Source organism: Camelus ferus, chromosome 10 (genome assembly GCF_009834535.1).
Source record: "Camelus ferus isolate YT-003-E chromosome 10, BCGSAC_Cfer_1.0, whole genome shotgun sequence".
Lineage (NCBI taxonomy): Eukaryota > Metazoa > Chordata > Mammalia > Artiodactyla > Camelidae > Camelus > Camelus ferus.
The window spans coordinates 71,827,708-71,845,085 of NC_045705.1; the positions used below are offsets into that span (position 1 = coordinate 71,827,708).

Here is a 17,378-nt window from a genome sequence, read left to right on the forward strand (position 1 = left end):
GGCCAAGAGTAGGGGGGCGGAGCCAGCGCTGATGCCGTCCCCGCCTCTCTTCCTGCGTCGGGAGCAGAGCAGTGCATTGTGGGAAACTCCCAGTCCTTGCATCCACAGCCGCCGGTCGCCGCCCGCCGCCCGCCGTGGTCCCGCAGAGTGCGCTGCACCGAGGTGGGAGGCCCAGAAGCAGCAGCGTAAGGCGGCGGGGACTCTGCAGCCTGGGATCTGGGGCGGGATGGGGGCGCTGGGTCCGGCGGGATGAAGCGGTGTTTCCCCTGCCATGAAGGTCATCGGGGGCGCTCCTCCTGGCCCCTTGCTCTCTTGGGCACCGCGGCCTGGAGGGGGAGGGGCAGCTGGGTGACGTCAGTATGAAACCAAAATAACCAAGGGTCTGGGGAGGAGGGTGGGGAGTGGACCACCTGCTCTTCGCAAACCTGATGCCCAGCAGCTGGGTGACCCTGCAGACTGGCAGGGAGTGAGGGCCACTGGGGATCCCTGGGAGGTGGGACAGCAGCTGGGCCTCTCATCAGGACACCCCCATCACGCTGTGACCTTCAGGCGACCTTCACGGTTAGTGTGCATCACCAGGGTGGGGAACTCAGGCTGCCGCCTCCCACCTGGACTCCTTCTCCCAGGGGGTAGAGGTGGGAGTTTCAGCCTCCCGGAGGAGAGGCAGACAACTGATGTCCAGGTCTCCAGGGAGGGAGGACTCGGGTCCAGAATGGCTCGGCCCCCAGCCCCTCCTCTTCCCCAGACATTGAGAATCTGGGTCAGGCCTTTCCTATGGCCACATCCTCTGCCACGTGTCAGTCAGCCTGGCCCAGATTCAGGGATGCTGAGGCTGACTGACAGGGCATGTGCCCACCCTAGGGTCATGCCAGGTATCCCCTCTCCCACCAGAGGCTCAGGAAGGACTTCCTGTCCGTCAGCTGGAGCAGGCAAGGCTGGTCTTGGGGTTGGGTGCCTGGCACTAGGGAGAAGATGGCCAGCCGGGGGGCACAGGCCTGTCGCTGCCCCCTGGCTTATCCAGCCTTCTTGATTTTGTCACATCTGGGTCCTGGAGGCCTTGGGCCCATTCCTCCCTACCAGTGCCCATTCCTCCCTGCCCAGACTCTGAGTCCCCACCCTGCCCTGCCCCCCATTTGGACCCAGCTCCCCTCCTGAGAAGGGTACACGGTCAGTTCTGCATGGGCCCACTGGGCTGCAGCCCACCTTCCCTGACTGCATACCCTTCTCAGGGCTGGGGGGCTCTCACTTCCCTGTCAGGACTGCCCCTCCCTGGGCTAGTGTGATGGGCACCACATATGTGTGGGTTTCACAGATAAGGAAACTGAAACCTCTGGCTGCTCTCATCTGGACACCCCCAGCCCAAATGGGGGCATAGCGCCTGCCAGTGTGGTTGGAGGGGCTTCTCAGGAGGTTGTCCAGGTCCTGGAGGGGTCTCGTGGAGTCTAGAGAACTGAGCAGGGTCTCTACAGGGATGAGGAGGTGGAGGATGGGCAGGAGGGCCAAGTCTCTGGCCATAGCCTCATTGTGTCTCTCCAGGCCCATAGAATGCCCAGAGGCGAGCTGTCCTGAGCTGCTGTGGTCTAGACACCTGCCCACCCACGCACGCCCACCATGGAGTCCAGAGGGAAGTCGGCCAACAGCCCCAAGGCCGACACGAAGGCCGCTGCTGAGGCCAGAGCACCCCCGGCTGCAGATGGGAAAGCCCCCTCAGCTAAGCCCGGGAAGAAGGAAGCCCCAGTGGAGAAGCAGGAGCCTCCAGCGGCCCCCACCCCACCACCTGCCAAGAAGACCCCAGCCAAGGCAGACCCTGCCCTTCTCAACAACCACAGCAACCTGAAGCCGGCCCCCTTGGCCCCCAGCAGCCCCAATGCAGCCCCTGAGCCCAAGGGCCCTGGGGATGGGGCTGAGGAGGACGAGGCCCCCAGTGGGGGTCCCGGGGGCCGAGGTCCCTGCCCTTTTGAGAACTTGACTCCCCTGCTTGTGGCTGGGGGTGTGGCTGTGGCAGCAGCAGCCCTGATTCTTGGTGTAGCCTTCCTGGCCCGAAAAAAATGATGGCTGGTACCCAGGTCGGGCACAGCCACTCCTGTATAGACTTGGGAATCTAGTGCATGCCAAGTTCACACACAGCTATCTCTACACACGTAATATGCATACTTGTAGACCCCCAGATTCACACAGAAGGAGAGAGAAACGGGCAGCCCTCAACCCGCCCAGCGGTGGAAACCAAGCCCGCTCGGCTGATCGGCCCCCAGCACGTCCCCCGCCCAACCTTGGCGGAAGGCACCCAGGCGCTGGGGTTACAGAGCAGCAACATGGGTAGAGGGCTCGGCCTGGACTGGGGCGCCTGGTGGCAGAGGAGGGAGGACCCCTGAGTGTGGCCGCCCATCCACGGTGGACACACCCACATGTCAGTCTGTCCTAAGAAGCCCGAGCAGTGCTGTGGGCTTCCTGGCAGCAGCGTCCTCATGAGGCCATCCTCCAGGGCTAGGCAGGGGCCTGGGATGGGCTCTGACCTGGGTCCGGCCCACACAGGGACATTAAAGGTGTGGTTGTTCTGCTGCCCCCATTTCTGCTCTTTGCTTGCAGCTGTGGGGTGGGGTGGGGGTAGGGATCCATCTGGGTGGGCCTGACTCCCTGGGGCTGACCTGGGGCAGGTGGTCCTATCATCAGAGCTTCAACACCACCTGGCTGGTGGCCTGTGCCCTGGCTGTGTGGATAAATAGCCCAGAGGCTGATGTTGGGAGGGGCTCCCAATATCTACCTTCTGGCTGGGCTCCCACAGTCCTTGCCCTGAGCCCCTTCCCCGTGCTGTGGCAGTTGTCCTGGGGGCCGCTGAGACTCCAGCAGGTGGGCGGCAGTGCCTGCCCAGGCCCCACAGACACGGCCCCTCCTGCCTCACCCGGCGTCCTTGGAGTCTCACAAGCATATAAATGCAGTAACACGGGTAGAGCCGCCGGGCGGGGAGCCCTCACCCATGCCCACGGCCCCATCGTGCCTGCAGGGAGGCATGCTCTCAGACCTGCCCTCGTGCCTCCATTCCAGCTTGGCCCATGGCACAATGGCAGGGGCAGTCTGTAAAGGTGGCAGCAGGCACGGTGGGAGCCCGATGGGCCCTTGCCTGGCCAATGGCCACTGGAACCCTGGGCCCGAGTGGAGGCTGAGTCTGAAATAAACTGTTCTCTACAGGCTGGGCCGGGGTCCTCACCTGCGTGCGGCCAGGAGGGGGTGTCATGTATCCACACCCAGGGCTTTACAGGAAGGTGCAGGGATCCCCAGGTGCCCCTCCCAGCCCCTCCTGCCACCTCCATGCCCTTGATCCTGGTGGGCTCTACCCACAGCCGCAGCCGGGCCTCCCTGCTGGCCCCCACCCTAGATAGACACCCGAGGCTGCAGGACCCACCCCTGCGCCCAGGCTGCGGCCGAAGTGCAGTGGGCCGAGCCGGACTGTAGCCACAAGGACGTGGGGCGGGGAAGGGGACCTTGCTTGTCAGGCTGAACTCTTCTGCTGGGGGGCTCTTTCCGCCCCACCCTCTACAGTGATCTGGCCCCCCAGGGGTGGGCTGCGGAGCCCCCTCAAGGGGAGGGCTTCCTCCTCTCCTCACCTACCCACAGCTCCCTGAGCCTGCTCTGGCCAGGTGTCCATCTGAGGAGCCTGTTGGGGCGTGGGCTTGTGGGTAGCAGGGCCTCCTGGGCTCCAGAAGTGTCCCTGCAGGCTTTGTCACCCTAGGCCACTCCCCTTGGGCTTCCTCAAGCTGGGGGGGTGGGGGGCCATGTGGCACCTCTTTCCCGTCTTTTCCCAGTACCCCCCCGAGGGGCACATCCCGTCCCTACACGCACACTTCAGGCCCAGACAAGTCCGGAGAGCTTCCCTGGGGTGAATACACCCCAAACAGACCTGACGCCCTTGCCTTGAGCCCGCCCCTCCTCCGCACCCAAGCCTCCTGCCCCTGAGCCCAGCCACCGAAGGGGAGGGGCTGCCCCCACCTCCAGCCTCCTGCCACCCAGTGCCCCCTCCCGTTCTCTCTGCTCTGTGGCTGGTAGCTTAAAAGGAAACAAAACTCTCCTGACACTTGCGGGGACTTGGGGAGGGGCAGAGGTGACTGAAATGGGCTCTGTGGTCATCCCCCAGAGGCCCTCCCAACGCTGAGACGCCCCACCCAGGATGCTGCTTCATCTCACTCTGCGACTCGATTCTCCATTAAAGCACGTGGAGGCTGTTTCAGGACGTTTGCAGCCTCAGACAAAGCTGTCACAGAAGTCCTCGGCCTCCCCCCTGCCCCCTACCCTGTCTCTGGGCATCCTGCAGGCACACCTTTTTTTTGTTTTATTGTGGTAAAATGTGCATCACGTACAACGTACCATTTTATCTCAGCCCCTCAGGTGCACAGATGGTTGGCATTAAGTACATTCACGTTGTTGTGTTAACATCATGCCACCCATCTCTGGAAACTACTCAGCTCCCCAAACTGACACTCTGTCTCCATGAACACCCACTCCCCGCCCCCTTCTCCTCCCCTGGTCCCTACTGTCCGCTTCCCGCCTCTATGAGTCTGACTCCTCTAGGGACCTCGTATGAATAGAATCAAGACAGCACGTGTCCTTCTGTGTCTGGCTTATTTCACTGAGCATCACGTCCCCAGGGTTCATCCATGTTGTAGCTGTGTCAGAATTTCCCTCCTTTGAAGGCTGAATCGCATCCCACTGTGTGGATGGACCACGTTTTGTGGATCCACCCATCCGCTACCGGACACTGGGCTGGCTCCACCTGTTGGCTGTTGTAACGCTGCTGTGAACACAGGTGTGCATACACCTGGGACCCTGCGCCCACCCTCTCTGGGACACACCCGAAGGTGGATGGCTGGGCCACGCCGGGTGTGCATCCTACACTCTGCCGCTCGGTCTTGTGCCACGGGCTGGCCGTGAGAGCAGCGCTGCCCTCGCCCAGCGACCAGGAGCTGCGAAGCACCCAAGGCTCTACAGGCCGAACGGGGCAAGCTGGCCACTCCTGGTGGTTTCCGTTTGCACTGGTCCAACTGCTACTGCTTGCCAGGTTCCCGGCCATCTGGGCCTTGCCTCTTGTGATTTTTCCTGGTGGTGCCATTTGTCCGTTTTTCTATTGATGGGATGCCTTCTCCTCATTTACCGGAGGACGCCTGTCTGTGTTTTGTATTCCAAGCCTTTGCTGACCTGCACTTGTCTTCATTTGCTGGCTGCCTTGCCTCTCACTCTGTTTCCTGAGTCCAGAAGTTCCAAAACCTCAGCTGCTCCCTTTACCACCAAGCTTCTGCGGTCTTGGTTTCAAGGATAGTCTTCTCATGCTAGTCTGACATTCTTGCAATTTACTCGCATTTAGGCCTTTAATCCACCTGGACTTCAGGTTTTCTGTGGAGTAAGCTGCAGAATTCATGTTGTCTCCTTCCCACTAGCAGATGCGACAGCCCAGCCTCGGGAAATGGATGGTCCCCCTGACCCCACAGTGATGCTGTCCCCTGCGGTTCCTCCTGCACAGCCAGGGCCTGTCCTGGGCCCGCCTGCACCTGCCACAAGGCCACACTGCAGTTTTGTGATATCACATTGCAATGAGCTCCCGTTTCTCCATCTCTTATGAGTTTGAGTCACCAGTGTCCCCTCCACGGGGAAGGCTCAGACTGGTTAGCTGAGGTCCCTGGGGCCCCGTGTGAGTTCTGACTCTCAGCCTCTGGTTCATAGCATCCCCAAGCTTGAGTAACGCAGGGGGGCCTCCAAAGTGGAAAAACAAAAACACTCTCAGGGACGCCCAAGGTTGGCTTAAATATACTTTTGTTACAGAACTATTTTCAATGTCCAAAAAAAATACCAGATATAAAAAGTATCCAGTGTCCAAAAAGTACACACCGTAAATTCCCCTCAGACTTACAAGGACATCTGAAAAACGGGGACCTCGGATGGGCGGCAGCAGCCCCAGGGGCAGGCGTGCCCATGGCTGGGCACTGAGGATGCTGCCGGGCTGTGTTGTGCTCACGTGGGATCACCTTACAGGGATGCAGAGGGGCCCAGCTGGCTTTCCTCCCTAGCACCCTTCTTCCCCTAAGAGTGCCTAACTCCCCTTTGGGGGCCCCTACCCTGAAATGCATTCTTGGTGCAGTGGTGGGGAGGGCTGGCCAGTGCCTCAGGACCCGCCCTCCCCAGACACGGGCACAGCCAGGTAGGGGCTTCCAGAGCCTCTCTTCCTCCATCAGGGCAGAGTGACTAAGACCTGGGGAGGGCGGAGGTGGCTGGTGACTCACTGCTCCAGACCCTCCCTCTCTGTGGCTGCTGAGTCAGGCCTTCAGTGCCCCCTGTCCTGGGCCCGCAGCTCCCAGGCCTCAAGGAGGTCCCAGGCCCAGGCAGGCAGAGGCTCTCTGTGTCCCAGCGACTGGTCCCAGTGTGCCTGGACCTCCTGTCTAGTGTCTGACCCGCGGAGCTGGTGCCGGCTATTGGAGGGTTGAACGGAGCAAGGTGCACTGCCAGCTCCAGCACTGGGGACCTGCCCTGGCAGGAGAGAGGCTTACGCCCATGGTGCTGCGGAGAGCGCTGAGGTGACATCCTGGGACCCACCCCTGGCACGTGGGAGCAAAGCCTGGGTGGAAGTCGGCCCCTCTCCAGCCCAGTGGTCCCCAGATGTGTGTTTGGGGGGAACCCTGTTCCGACCCTCCTCTGGGTCCTCCCGGGCATCCGCTGCTCCTGTCCTGATGGACATTGGGCTGGGCCAGCCTGGGACAGAGCCTATCTCCATATCACATCACCCCACTCCAGGCCACAAAGCACCATTGCCTGCCCACATGTCTGACATCTTCTGGCCAGGCCCCAGCAGCCTGGGGGCAGTGGTACCGGCTGCTCCACCCTCCCAACAGGACTGCTGATGCCCCCTCCCTCACCGGGCAGAAGGGCCCAGCACTCCAGCTGGCCGCAATGGCCTCAGCAGCCCCATGCTTTCTGGGTTGCCACCTGCCACCCTCTGCTTTCTGGTGCAGGGTCTGCATAACTCATAGGTGCTTGGGGTCTAGGTCTCGGGACCCCACCCAGCACAGCCTTGGCCAAAAGCAAACCAGGAGCTGAGAAGCCTGTGCCCTGATGGGAAGAGGGACGCATCTGCTGGCAGCCTGGGTAACTGGGCTTCCTATGACACTCTCACCCTGGAGAACCCCAGTCCCAAGCCCCACCCGGGACTTGTATGTGAGGCCCACCCGGCAGTCAGGCTGAACTAACAAAGGACACTCAGTGCAATCCTGTGCGGGGGTGTTTTTCCAAAGAAAGTACAGGGTAGACAGTGCCTTGGTGCCCCTGGGTTTTGAGGGATGGTTAGGAGTTTGGCAGGCAGCAAGGAGCTCCAGCATTTCAGAGGGAGGAATAGCAAGGGCAAAGGCTCCTAGGGAAAGGCTCAGACATGCTCCAAAAAGTTGCCAGGGGAGGAAGCAGGGGTGACCTGAGGCAACGGCCAGCCCCACAGGGCAGAAAGTCCCACAGGACACTCGCCCACTCACCCATCCTTGGCCTCTAGCGTAAGCAGAGGTAGGAATGAAACATCGGTGCAGGACAACAGGACCAGTGATCTCCATGTATCTTGTGCCTCGGGGTCCTAAACAAATGCAGAAGCCCAGGTTCAAGAGCGTCACAACCCCCAGCAAGAGAGCCCCCATGCTCCCCCACCTTCACCGGCCCCACGCGGACACTCACTATCGGAGGATGAGGCACCTGAAGAGCAGGTAGACGATGCCCAGGGAAGGTGGGTAAGCCCACACCTCGGGTGTGACCCTGGGCCAGGGCTCTCGAGGGAGGCTCAGCACGACAGGGAAAGGGAGCCTCTTCCCCTCACGTCTAGATTCTGCCCAGGAGACAGTCACCTGGGCCTAGACTGCCAGCTGCACACCCATCTGGTCCCCAGGCCCTCCTGCACTCTGCCCTGGGAGGAGGAACCGCCTGTCTTAGCAGCCACCGCCATGCCCAGGTGTGCCCTGTCACCTGGCCCAGGTTACGGCCGGGCCTCAGTGACATGCCCCTCCTCATCCACTGGGATGGGGGTATGAGGGGCAGGGGGCTGACCCCTAGAATGGGAACTCACTCAGGAAGGGGAAGCAACAGAATACAATCCCTGTGGGCACCCTAATCCCCAGGACAGGCCCTTGGGAGTCCTCCTGTCTGTGTCCTCACCACTGCACACAGGGGCAGACATTGAGAGGCCGGCCACTGGCAAGCCCAGAACGAGGATTCTGGTCGTTGAGGCCCTGTGCAGTCTGCCTACCCCAACTCCAAATGCCACGTGGGACCTGTGCCTCACAGGCTGCCCTGGACTGGGCTTGGGGTCATGTGCACGTGGGAGACCTGGACCCGAGATCCTGGAGTTGGAGGTCAGCCCCCCAGCCTGGACCCCGGGTGTGCACCTGGAGCATCCTGCCTGCCACACACCAGCCTCGCTGCAGTGTCATGGCCCCGGCTTCCTCCTCCCTCCTCTTCCTTAGAGACAGAAATGACTGGGCGTCAGATGTCCCTGTGCGCTGGGTGGAGGCAAGGAGGCTCCTAGACACCGGGCTCTTCCCTACCTTCTGTCCAGCACCGGTGGCTGGCTCAGATGCCCTGGCGTGGTGCAGGTGGGGCTGGACCAGCAGGGGGACCCCATGGCCCCAACTCAGCCTGGCCCCTCCAATGCTTGGGTCTGACACTCATGGACCCAGAAAGCTCTCCTGTGCAGGTCTCCATCCAAATCCCACCCACACCCAACTCAGGCACTGCCTGTGGGTGAGGACCGGGTGCTCCTGACTGTGCTGCTGGTGGTCAGGGCCCCTGGAAGTAGGGGACAGGGTGGGCAGAGGGAAGAGCTAATGGTTGTGTAGGGAGGGGGTGCCCAGGAGGAGCACCTTGGCCTAGACTCGCCCACTTTGGCAGTTCCCACCCATGACAAGGATGTCTGCAGCAGCCGCTCCTCTACATTAGAGCAGGGACTAGAGGGTGACCTGTGGGGCCAAGGGGCAGGGCCAGCCCTCCTAACCACCAGCCTGTGCCCAAGCTCCTCCACAGGCCTCCCCTTTCTCCAGCCAGTCCCTAAAGACCCACATGTATACCCCCACCTGACTGCCCCCTTGCTCTCCTGTGGAAAAACTCCTTCAAATACAGCTCTGCCCAGTGGCATCTTGATTTTCCTTCTGAACTCAGCACCCCTGAGGCATCCCCATCGCAGGAAGTGACACCCGCATTCTTCCAGAGACTCAGCTGAACCCCAGAGACCCTGGATACTTCTGTGCCCTTACAATCATCCACTCCACCTCCACGGACCACTTCTTGGTCTCTGGGCTCCCACCCTCGCCCTCACAGGGACCCACCAGCACAGGCCCACTCCCCTGCCTGGAGCCATGTGGCTCGGCCACCTCTTCTTTCAAGCCTTTACCCCTTCAGACATGCCCCCACCATTTCCGTGGAGATCCCAGCCTCTCCCACCCTTGCGTGACCCTCCTTTCCCTGTCCCCCTGGCCCACCCCGATCGCTCTTCTCACCAGCTGACGAACAGTGCAGTCACCTTCTGGATCCAAGGTCCAGCCCCACACCCAGGACACAAGCCCCACTAGCAGAGCACTTTGCCTCTGGCATTCCATCTTGTGGCCCCGGTGTCAGCATGGAGGGAGACACAGGTGGCTCTCAGCGACGGAATATTAAATGCCCAAATCCACGGGGAGGAACTTCCACCCATCCGCGGCGTAGGCAACCTAAATGCACAGGCAAGGGACCTTCATTCACAGGAAGGGACCTTGATTCACGGGGAGGGGGACCCTCAACCACGAAAAGAGACACCCGTCCACGGGGCATGGTTTTCTCTCCTGATTCACGCTTCTGCCCCAACTGTTTCCTGGTCAGAGTAAGGGACGAGCGAAGGGGAAGAAAGTATGTTCCCAGCCGCGAGTAGGAGTCGGGCCAGGGGTTTGCTCAGGGCTGCTGAGGGATGTGGCCCAGGAAGACCCTCGGGGGCCTCCCCTGAGGTCCTGCGGCTAACCTCAGGCCCCTGTGCAGATGCGCCGGGGCCAAGGGCAGAGTGTGTTGGGGGAGGGGCATGGGGACGCAGTGAAGCCGGGCGGACTCGGACCCTGACCCACGCGGGGAAGAAAGGCAGGGCGGGGCGGGGCTGGGCGGGGCGGGAGGGGCGGCTCGGGCGTCCGGCGCAGCACAGGCCCCGCCCCCAGGCTGCCGCGGCACGTGACCGCGTCCCCTGGCCGCGCGCACGCACGCACGCACGTATGCTCCGCGCACGCGCAGGCCTCGCGGGCTGCCCCAGAGACCATGGCTTCCGAGCGGCTCCCGAGCCGGCCCGCCTGCCTCCTCGTGGCCAGCGGCGCCGCCGAAGGTGAGGCTCGCGGAGGGGAGGGCGGGAGGGGTGGGCGCCGGGGCCGGGGGCCTCCCGCCGCGAGCGCTTCCGCCTGGGCTCGGCTTCTGTGGAGACGGAGCCAGGTCAGTGCGCCGGGCCGCTGCCCTCAGGGACGCGGGGCGGCCGGGGCGGTGCGCCGGGCGGTGGGTGTTCTGGGCAGGCGGGGCCGGCCTGGCGCGCGGCCCGGCGAGGAGGGCTGGAGAAGGGACTGTCCGGCGGGCCGGGAGACGGCGGGGGTAGAGCAGCCCTCGCCCTGCCGTGGCAGAGGCGCCGGGAGAGCTCGGGGGCCCGCGTCTCTCGCACTGTTTCTCGGTCGGGTCCTCGGGGTGCTCAGGGCCAGCCCAGAAGGGTGAACAGATGAGGGCGCCTGGTACTGTCACGAGCACTTACCAGAGCCTCTGTGCCTCCTCTGGCTCCGAGGGAAGTGATGAGCCCACGGTCGAACCGCGGGGAGGTGGAGAGACAGGGCTGGGACCTAGGGTCCGACTCTGGGGCCTGTCTCCCTCTTGACGTCTGTAGCTGCCCAAGTGGGCGAGGCAGGGGACTGCGGGTCATGGGGTCAGTGTGCTGAGCCCCAGGGCCCCGAGCGGTGGGCCCAGAATGAGGGATGGAGGACCCGAGGAACGCCCACTCCCTGCGTGGAGAATTCGAGAGTGAGCCTCTGAGAGTGGGGTTCAGTTCTAAAGAGGTAGGCTGGGGGTTTTGGAGCAGGGTAAAGGGTGAGGAGAGGTAGCATTGGCCTGGCTGTGCCGTGGGGAAGGGGATGCTGAGGACATCCGGTCGGGGCACAGCTCTGAAAAGGCCACTAGGCTCTGTGGGCTGGACGAGTGGGCCCTCCAAAGACCCTTCAGAGGACCCTGGGGTGAAGCGGGTGCTGGTGAGAGGGTTCGGGGGCTGGGAGGGCAGAAATGGGGAGACTGCAACGTATGACTCTTTACGATGAATGTGTGTTAATTGCTAATTGTGAATAAAGATGAAAGTGACGCTTAGGGACTGAGTCTCTCGGTTAAAATAACTGTAGAAGAACGCAGATCAAGTCCCTTTAGAAGGAGGCGTCTCTGCTGGGGCCTCAGCTCCCAGGAGCCCTGTGGACTGGGCATGGGCAGAAGAGGACTGGCTACAGCGCTGGGGATGGGGAGATGGGCAGGATCCAGGAGCGGAGTGTCCTCTGGCAAGGGTAGGGCTGGGTGCTGGCCTGTGCGGAGGAGTCCGGCTACACCCACCCTCCTGCTGACCCTGGCTGTAGCCCCACCTCGGTGGCTCCGCTCATGTGTGTGGGGGGTGGCAGCTCAGTCCCTGGTGGTTCAGTGAGTGGATGAATTGAGTGTTAGAGAACCTCACATTTGGGTTTGCCTTCGGGCTGGGGAGAGAGCCCGCCTCAGGGGGTGACGGGCCAGTGGGCTAGGGTTGCTAACCCCAGGGATGTGAGAGGAGACCCTGGGTGAGGTGGGGTAAGAGGCTGCTCCTCAGGGCAGTCTGGGCCGGGAGTGGGGCTGTGGCGCCCTGCACCCACTGGGGACGCGCTCTCCTTGCAGGTGTGTCGGCCCAGTCTTTCCTCCACTGCTTCACTCTGGCCAGCGGTGCCTTCAACCTGCAGGTGGCCACCCCCGGGGTAAGTCCAGCCACCCTCTTAGAGTGGTCGAGCAGGGTCCCTCCCTCTCTGGGGTCTTGGCCAGGAGAGTGCTGTCACTCCCTGGGGGGAGCAGGGAGCCCAAGGCCGGTGTGAGCCCTTGAGGGCTTGCCACCAAGCACTGTGACCACCCAAGGAGGGAGCCAGCTTGGGCTGAGGGGTACTGTCAAGTTCTGGTCCTCACTTTCTGGGCTCTGAGATCTTTGATAGTGTGTGTTCGGCATGTCTGCACTCGTGAGTGAGGGTAGCACAGACGGTCCATCAGGAGGACTTCTTGACCCTTGATGGTGTGGGGCTCGGTCATAGTGGTGACCCTGGATGCTTCCAGTGTCACCTCTGAGGTGGATGGGATACTTGCTGCTGCTTCATAGGCGGGAGACGGAGAACCAGGGGCAGGTGGTGGGGGCGGCGAGGCCTGGTGAGGGGCAGGGCTGTCCCGAGGGACTTGTCGGCATTTGCTCGGGTCTGTGCTCGCCAGCGTGGGGTGTCTTGTGCTGACCCTTGGCCTCTGGGCTCCGCAGGGGAAGACCATGGACTTCGTTGATGTGAATGAGAGCAACGCCCGCTGGGTGCAGGACTTCCGCCTTAAGGCCTACGCCAGCCCCGCCAAGCTCGAGTCCATCGACGGTGAGCGTTGGGGTGCGTGTGGGGCTCCCACGGGGTTCGTGGCCCCAGAGCACTCTCTCGCTCTGTTCCTGGAGCACCCAGGGGCTTGCCACCAAGTACTGTGACCTGCCAAGGCAGTGTCCAGTCCTGTAGCCTGTGGCCAGAGTTCCTGAGCTTGGCCTCGGGGAGAGAGGTGGGGGCATGGAGGTGGCTCATGGCCCTCAGGAACCTTTGCTTATGTGGGGAAAAGTGACAAATGATGACATCTGGCCAGCAGGAGCAGAGAGGAGCCTGGCTGGTCGCCGTGCAGGACCAGACCCTGGCCGGGGACCTCGCTCTCTGTAACTGACTGGCCTGTGGTCTCCTGCCAGGTGCCCGGTACCATGCCCTCCTGATTCCCAGCTGTCCTGGGGCCCTGGCTGACCTGGCCAGCAGTGGGTCCCTGGCTCGGATCCTGCAGCATTTCCACGGCGAGAGCAGTAGGTGGCCCTCGGAGCTGGGCTTGGGGTGGTTCTACAGGTTGATGAAAAAATGGGGCTCCCCCCACAGTAGGGAGGGGCAGGCCACACCAATGAGGGGTGTGGGCAATGGTGGCCATGGAGTGTGGGATTCAGGTTTTGGTGCTGGAAGTGCCCTGACGGCAGATGTGAAGAGCCTCTGACCAGTGAGTGGGCAGGTTTACTCTGTGTGTGCACACACGTGGGCAGGGCATTCCCTCCCCTTGACTTTGTGCCCATCAGGTCGCTGCCCCCGTGGTCCCTCTGCCTGTCTCCCTCAGGGGCTGGTGGCTGCAGATGCCCCCCCCTTCCCTGGCCCCTCCGAGGTGGGTGGGCAGGATGCTGGCTTTGCTTCTGGTGGGGCTTGGGGTTCAAGCCAGTGGCGGCTGGGAGAGTCTGCTCTGTGGGGACACCGGGCTGTGCTGGACAAGTCTGTGGGGTGGGGGTGGGTGCTTATTAGGGTTCAGCAGACAGCCAGGGGCTCCACACAGCGGCCTTTGTTGGTGGGAATGGGGCCTCCTGTCCCCAGCAGGGTCTGGACAGGCGTCAATTGTCCCTGGCCACCTCAGCCGTGGGAATGCTCTGGTGCCAGGCTGCCTTCTAAGAGGAAGGCTCTGAGCCAGGGTGACTGCTCAGCGGGTGGGGGTATTGCCTCCAGTGGCCGTGAGGGGCAAGACTGGGGCAGGGCGCCTTCCCCCAGCACAGAGGCTTCCTTTGCATTCAGAGAAGGAGGAAGGGTCCCAGGTGGGCTGCCACACCGTGACAGTTGGGCCGTTTGACATCCATCCTCAGGCCACATCTGAGCCTGGGGCCGTGCAGGCGGTGCTGAGGGGAGAGGGTGGGAGCGCTCCAAGTTTGACCAGCGGACCCCAGCACTCACCTTACTCCTTGCTGTCTGTTTCTAGGTCACCGAAACAGTCCCAGTTCTGAGACGTGTCTGGGGAGTGGAAAGGGAGGGTGGGGGGTGTTGGGAGCTGGGTGGCCTGAGGCCCAGCGTCACCCCTGCTTTCAGAGCCTATCTGCGCTGTGGGCCACGGCGTCGCCGCACTCTGCTGTGCCACCAACGAGGACAGGTCATGGGTGTTCCAAGGCTACAGTGTCACGGGGGTGAGTGCACTGCAGGGGCCCTGGCGGTGACAGGCATGGACAGACCTGCCCCTGTGCCTGGAAGCATGAGGACAGGCCAGGGACCAGCTGGGGGTCCCTCTGGTGGGGGCACTGCTCATTGCCCAGATGGGGCTGTGGAGAATTCCAGCACAGGGTTGGGGGAGCGGCGAGGAGCAGGGGCCATTCCCGCCCTTCTGAGGTGCCTGTTGGGTGTATTACTCCTTTTCTGGGTGGAGGGCCTGACTGGACAGGGAGCAGAGGAAGGGTCCTGGGGGTGGGTCCTGGGGCAGGATCTGCAGGGAGAGGACCGAGGCTGGCCTAGCCGGTGGTTCTGGAGCAGGGGCTCCCTGTCTGCTTGTGTGGCCCCTGGGGGAGATCACGGCTGTGACCCCTCACATGGCCCTGTACCCGGTTGGTACTTGCCTGACCTGGGGCAACACCCCTTCCCCCACAGCCCTCCGTGTATGAGCTCATCAGGGCCCCCGGCTTTGCCCACCTGCCCCTCATTGTGGAGGACTTCGTGAAGGACGCGGGCGCCTGCTTCAGTGGTGAGCTGGGTGGGCACTTAGGGGTGGCGATGGGCAGGGGCTGCAGCCGCAGCCTGCGATCAGCCCGGCCAGGCCAGCCTTCTGGAGCCGTGTCCAGTGGACCTCAGGGGCCAGCACCCGAGACCAGGCAGGCCGGCCCACCCCCTGACCACCGGAGTCTACCTGCAGCTCACGGCCTGGGGAGTGGGGTGGGGCCATGCCCAGCACGTGGCACTGCCTGAGGCCTGTGTCCGCGGGTCTCCTGCAGCCAGTGAGCCTGATGCTGTACACGTTGTGTTGGACCGCCACCTCATCACCGGCCAAAATGCCAGCTCCACTGTCCCGGCCGTGCAGAACCTGCTTTTCCTCTGCGGTAGCCGGTGAGGGCTTTGGGCTTGGGGTGGCAGGCGGGTTCCTGGCTTGTGAGCAAGCCCTTTGCTGGGCCAGGTGGGCAGTGATGTGCTGGCATTGCTGCCCAAGCCTTGACCTGGCATCCGTCCTACAGGAAGTGAGGCGGCCGGAGCAGCCTGGCAGCAGGTGCTGCCACCTCCAGGCATCCCGGGTGTCCCCAGAGGCAGCTGGACTCTCGGGCCTCCTGGGTCTGCCTCTGTGACACCTCACCTGGCCCTGGGGGTGGAGGCTGAGGACCGTCCCTGAGGGCTGTCAGCTCTGGGGCGGGCCCAGCCCCGACCCCAGCACCATCTCCTTGGGGAGGAGGTGGAGAGCGCCGAGACTGCCAAATGGTCCTTGAGAATTCTGTCTTCCACAGAGAGCAAGCTGTGATGCCCAGTGAGTCGGCTGCGGGGCTGTCCTGGCCCCTCCCTGCTCTTGTTCTGCACCCATGTAGGGGAACAGAGGCTGAGCCCTTCTGGAAGCCAGGATGACGGCTAGCTGGGCAGTGACAGGCAGGGCCCCAGGGTCCCATTTCTGGGGCCTGTATGCGGTCTCCCCATCGCTTTGGGTGTTGGTGGGGGCTGTGTGGGGAGGGGCCTGCCCGCTGGGGCTGACCCTTACCTGGTGCATGGTTGCCAGTGTGAGGGCGACCCCACGTAAGGCCTGGGTGGACCTTGGGGTGGACGCTGCGGTGCCACCATGTCCCTTCTGATGTTGAGAGGAACACTTTGATTGTGAATACACTACCCTAGTCCTGCCCAGGGGCCTCCAGGTGGTGACAGCCCAGCTGGTTCTGCAGCTGCTCTGCCTGGTGGAAGTGAGGGAGGCCCGAGTTCCACTTGGAAGGAAGCCCTGGGTGTGGCTGGCCGGCGTGGGTTGGCAGGGGTGGTGGACAGTCCTTACCTCGCAGGCCCTGGACTGACCTCTGCTGGGTACGCCAGGTGGCGGTCTGGCTGGCTGGCTCCTGGTGCAGCCCGATCGCTCTCCAGCTTCCCTGGGGGGGCCTGGCCTGTGGCCCTTAGGCGGGTCCTCCTGGAGCTGCATGTGTCCCCAACCTTTCTCTGTCACCCTCCTCCTTGTTATCTCAGCCTGACTGACTCTGCTGCTTCCAACCCCTCAGAAGGAAGCAGGGCGCCCCTGGGTCCGAGGCTGCTTCCCTCCTGCTCCACAGACCAGGCTGAGGTGCTCCCTGCATGCGTGCTCCTCCCTGGCATCTCCCAGAATAACAATTTTGGGGGCCCCGACACCTGCTGGCCTGCTCTGTGCACACAGTGGGCCTGGCCAGCCCCACCAGGGGTTCAGTCATCCTGTGTCTGCAGTCCTCACATAGTAACGGCTCTGACAGTTTTTTGGGGTGCCCTTAGGGGCAACATCTGTTATCTTTGAAGAGCTTCTGCTGGGCCAGATCAAGACCCAGGTGGGCCCTGCAGGGGGCCCTCCACAGCCCTGTGCCCTGGGTGGCTGAGTCCGCCCTCTGTGGCTTGGTCCTGAGTATGCCAGGTCCAGGGACACTGGGGTTGGGGCAGGGGGCAGCCCCTGAAGCTGGGAGGTGGCCGATGGGTGGGTGTGGATGCCTGGGGTTTCCCCACATGCCCAAGGTGTTTAAAACAGACCCAGAGGTCTACCCAAAGAAAGAAAAACCTACAACACCACAAAAATGGTGTGTGAATGTCCATGGTGTGATTGGTGACATTAAGTCATAGCTTCCATAAGCAGCATACTTATTAATGGATAATAACCTCTGTAAAGGTGGAATGCTGTTTGGCCGGAAAACAGTGAAGTTCTGACAGCATTGTGATGTATAAGCGAACCTTGAAAACGCTTTGCTAAGTGAAAGAAGCCAGACGGACAGGAAATACCCAGAAAATTCAAAGTGGGTTGGTCACATATGAGTGCGAACAGAGGCCGATGGACATAATGTCTCCTTTCAGGGGAACAAACATACTCTAAAGCTCAGTGCTGCTGAGGTTGTACACTGAGTGGGTAGGCTGCATCCTGAGGCCTCTGGCCAGGCTGGACTGAGATACCTCTGTCCCCCCCAGGACAGCCCCTTGACTGCTCAGGGGGAGGGGGCTGGGGTTGCTTGGCCCCCAACTCAGTCAGGCAGCTGAGAGCTGGGAGGGGCCCTGCAGAGGTGAGAAGCCCTGTCCACCACTTGGACCCTTGGCAGGTCCCTGTGGTTTGATGTCCCGCCCCTACCCAACCCAAGGAGGCCTCTTCAGCACCCTGATGAGCTGGATCAGCCGGTC

At 62.5% G+C, this 17,378-nt stretch overlaps 2 protein-coding genes across 9 annotated transcripts; both read left to right on the plus strand.

The window, feature by feature from the left end:
- Positions 1-80: 80 nt before the first annotated feature.
- CEND1 (cell cycle exit and neuronal differentiation 1) lies at positions 81-2,566 on the plus strand. 3 transcript variants are annotated; one of them, XM_032490315.1, is made up of 2 exons: positions 81-185; positions 1,537-2,566. In XM_032490315.1, the coding sequence occupies exon 2, from the start codon at positions 1,612-1,614 to the stop codon at positions 2,050-2,052; it is 441 nt and encodes a 146-aa protein (XP_032346206.1). In that variant the 5' UTR covers positions 81-185; positions 1,537-1,611; the 3' UTR covers positions 2,053-2,566. The 3 variants fall into 3 exon arrangements, with proteins under 3 accessions (XP_032346206.1, XP_032346207.1, XP_014411635.2); XM_032490316.1 differs by having other exon boundaries at positions 96-162; XM_014556149.2 differs by lacking the exon at positions 81-185 and adding an exon at positions 417-561.
- Positions 2,567-10,206: 7,640 nt separating this feature from the next.
- On the plus strand, positions 10,207-16,841 carry GATD1 (glutamine amidotransferase like class 1 domain containing 1). Of its 6 annotated transcripts, XM_032490318.1 has the most exons (8): positions 10,207-10,348; positions 11,905-11,981; positions 12,521-12,638; positions 12,977-13,084; positions 14,115-14,209; positions 14,664-14,757; positions 15,005-15,116; positions 15,242-16,841. In XM_032490318.1, exons 1-8 carry the CDS (start codon positions 10,285-10,287, stop codon positions 15,246-15,248), a joined length of 675 nt encoding a protein of 224 aa, XP_032346209.1. In that variant the 5' UTR covers positions 10,207-10,284; the 3' UTR covers positions 15,249-16,841. The 6 variants fall into 6 exon arrangements, 3 of the variants coding, with proteins under 3 accessions (XP_032346209.1, XP_032346210.1, XP_032346211.1); XR_004323515.1 differs by having other exon boundaries at positions 14,664-15,116; XR_004323516.1 differs by having other exon boundaries at positions 12,521-12,626; positions 14,664-15,116.
- The last annotated feature ends 537 nt before the right edge of the window (positions 16,842-17,378 follow it).

Excerpts from the sequence above, each read along its gene's own strand:
- CEND1 (XM_032490315.1), top strand. The coding sequence starts at position 1,612 with ATGGAGTCCAGAGGGAAGTCGGCCAACAGCCCCAAGGCCGACACGAAG.
- GATD1 (XM_032490318.1), top strand. The coding sequence starts at position 10,285 with ATGGCTTCCGAGCGGCTCCCGAGCCGGCCCGCCTGCCTCCTCGTGGCC. Across the intron at positions 14,210-14,663 it reads AAGGCTACAGTGTCACGGGG|CCCTCCGTGTATGAGCTCAT; the intron begins GTGAGTGCACTG and ends CTTCCCCCACAG. Across the intron at positions 14,758-15,004 it reads CGCGGGCGCCTGCTTCAGTG|CCAGTGAGCCTGATGCTGTA; the intron begins GTGAGCTGGGTG and ends GGTCTCCTGCAG.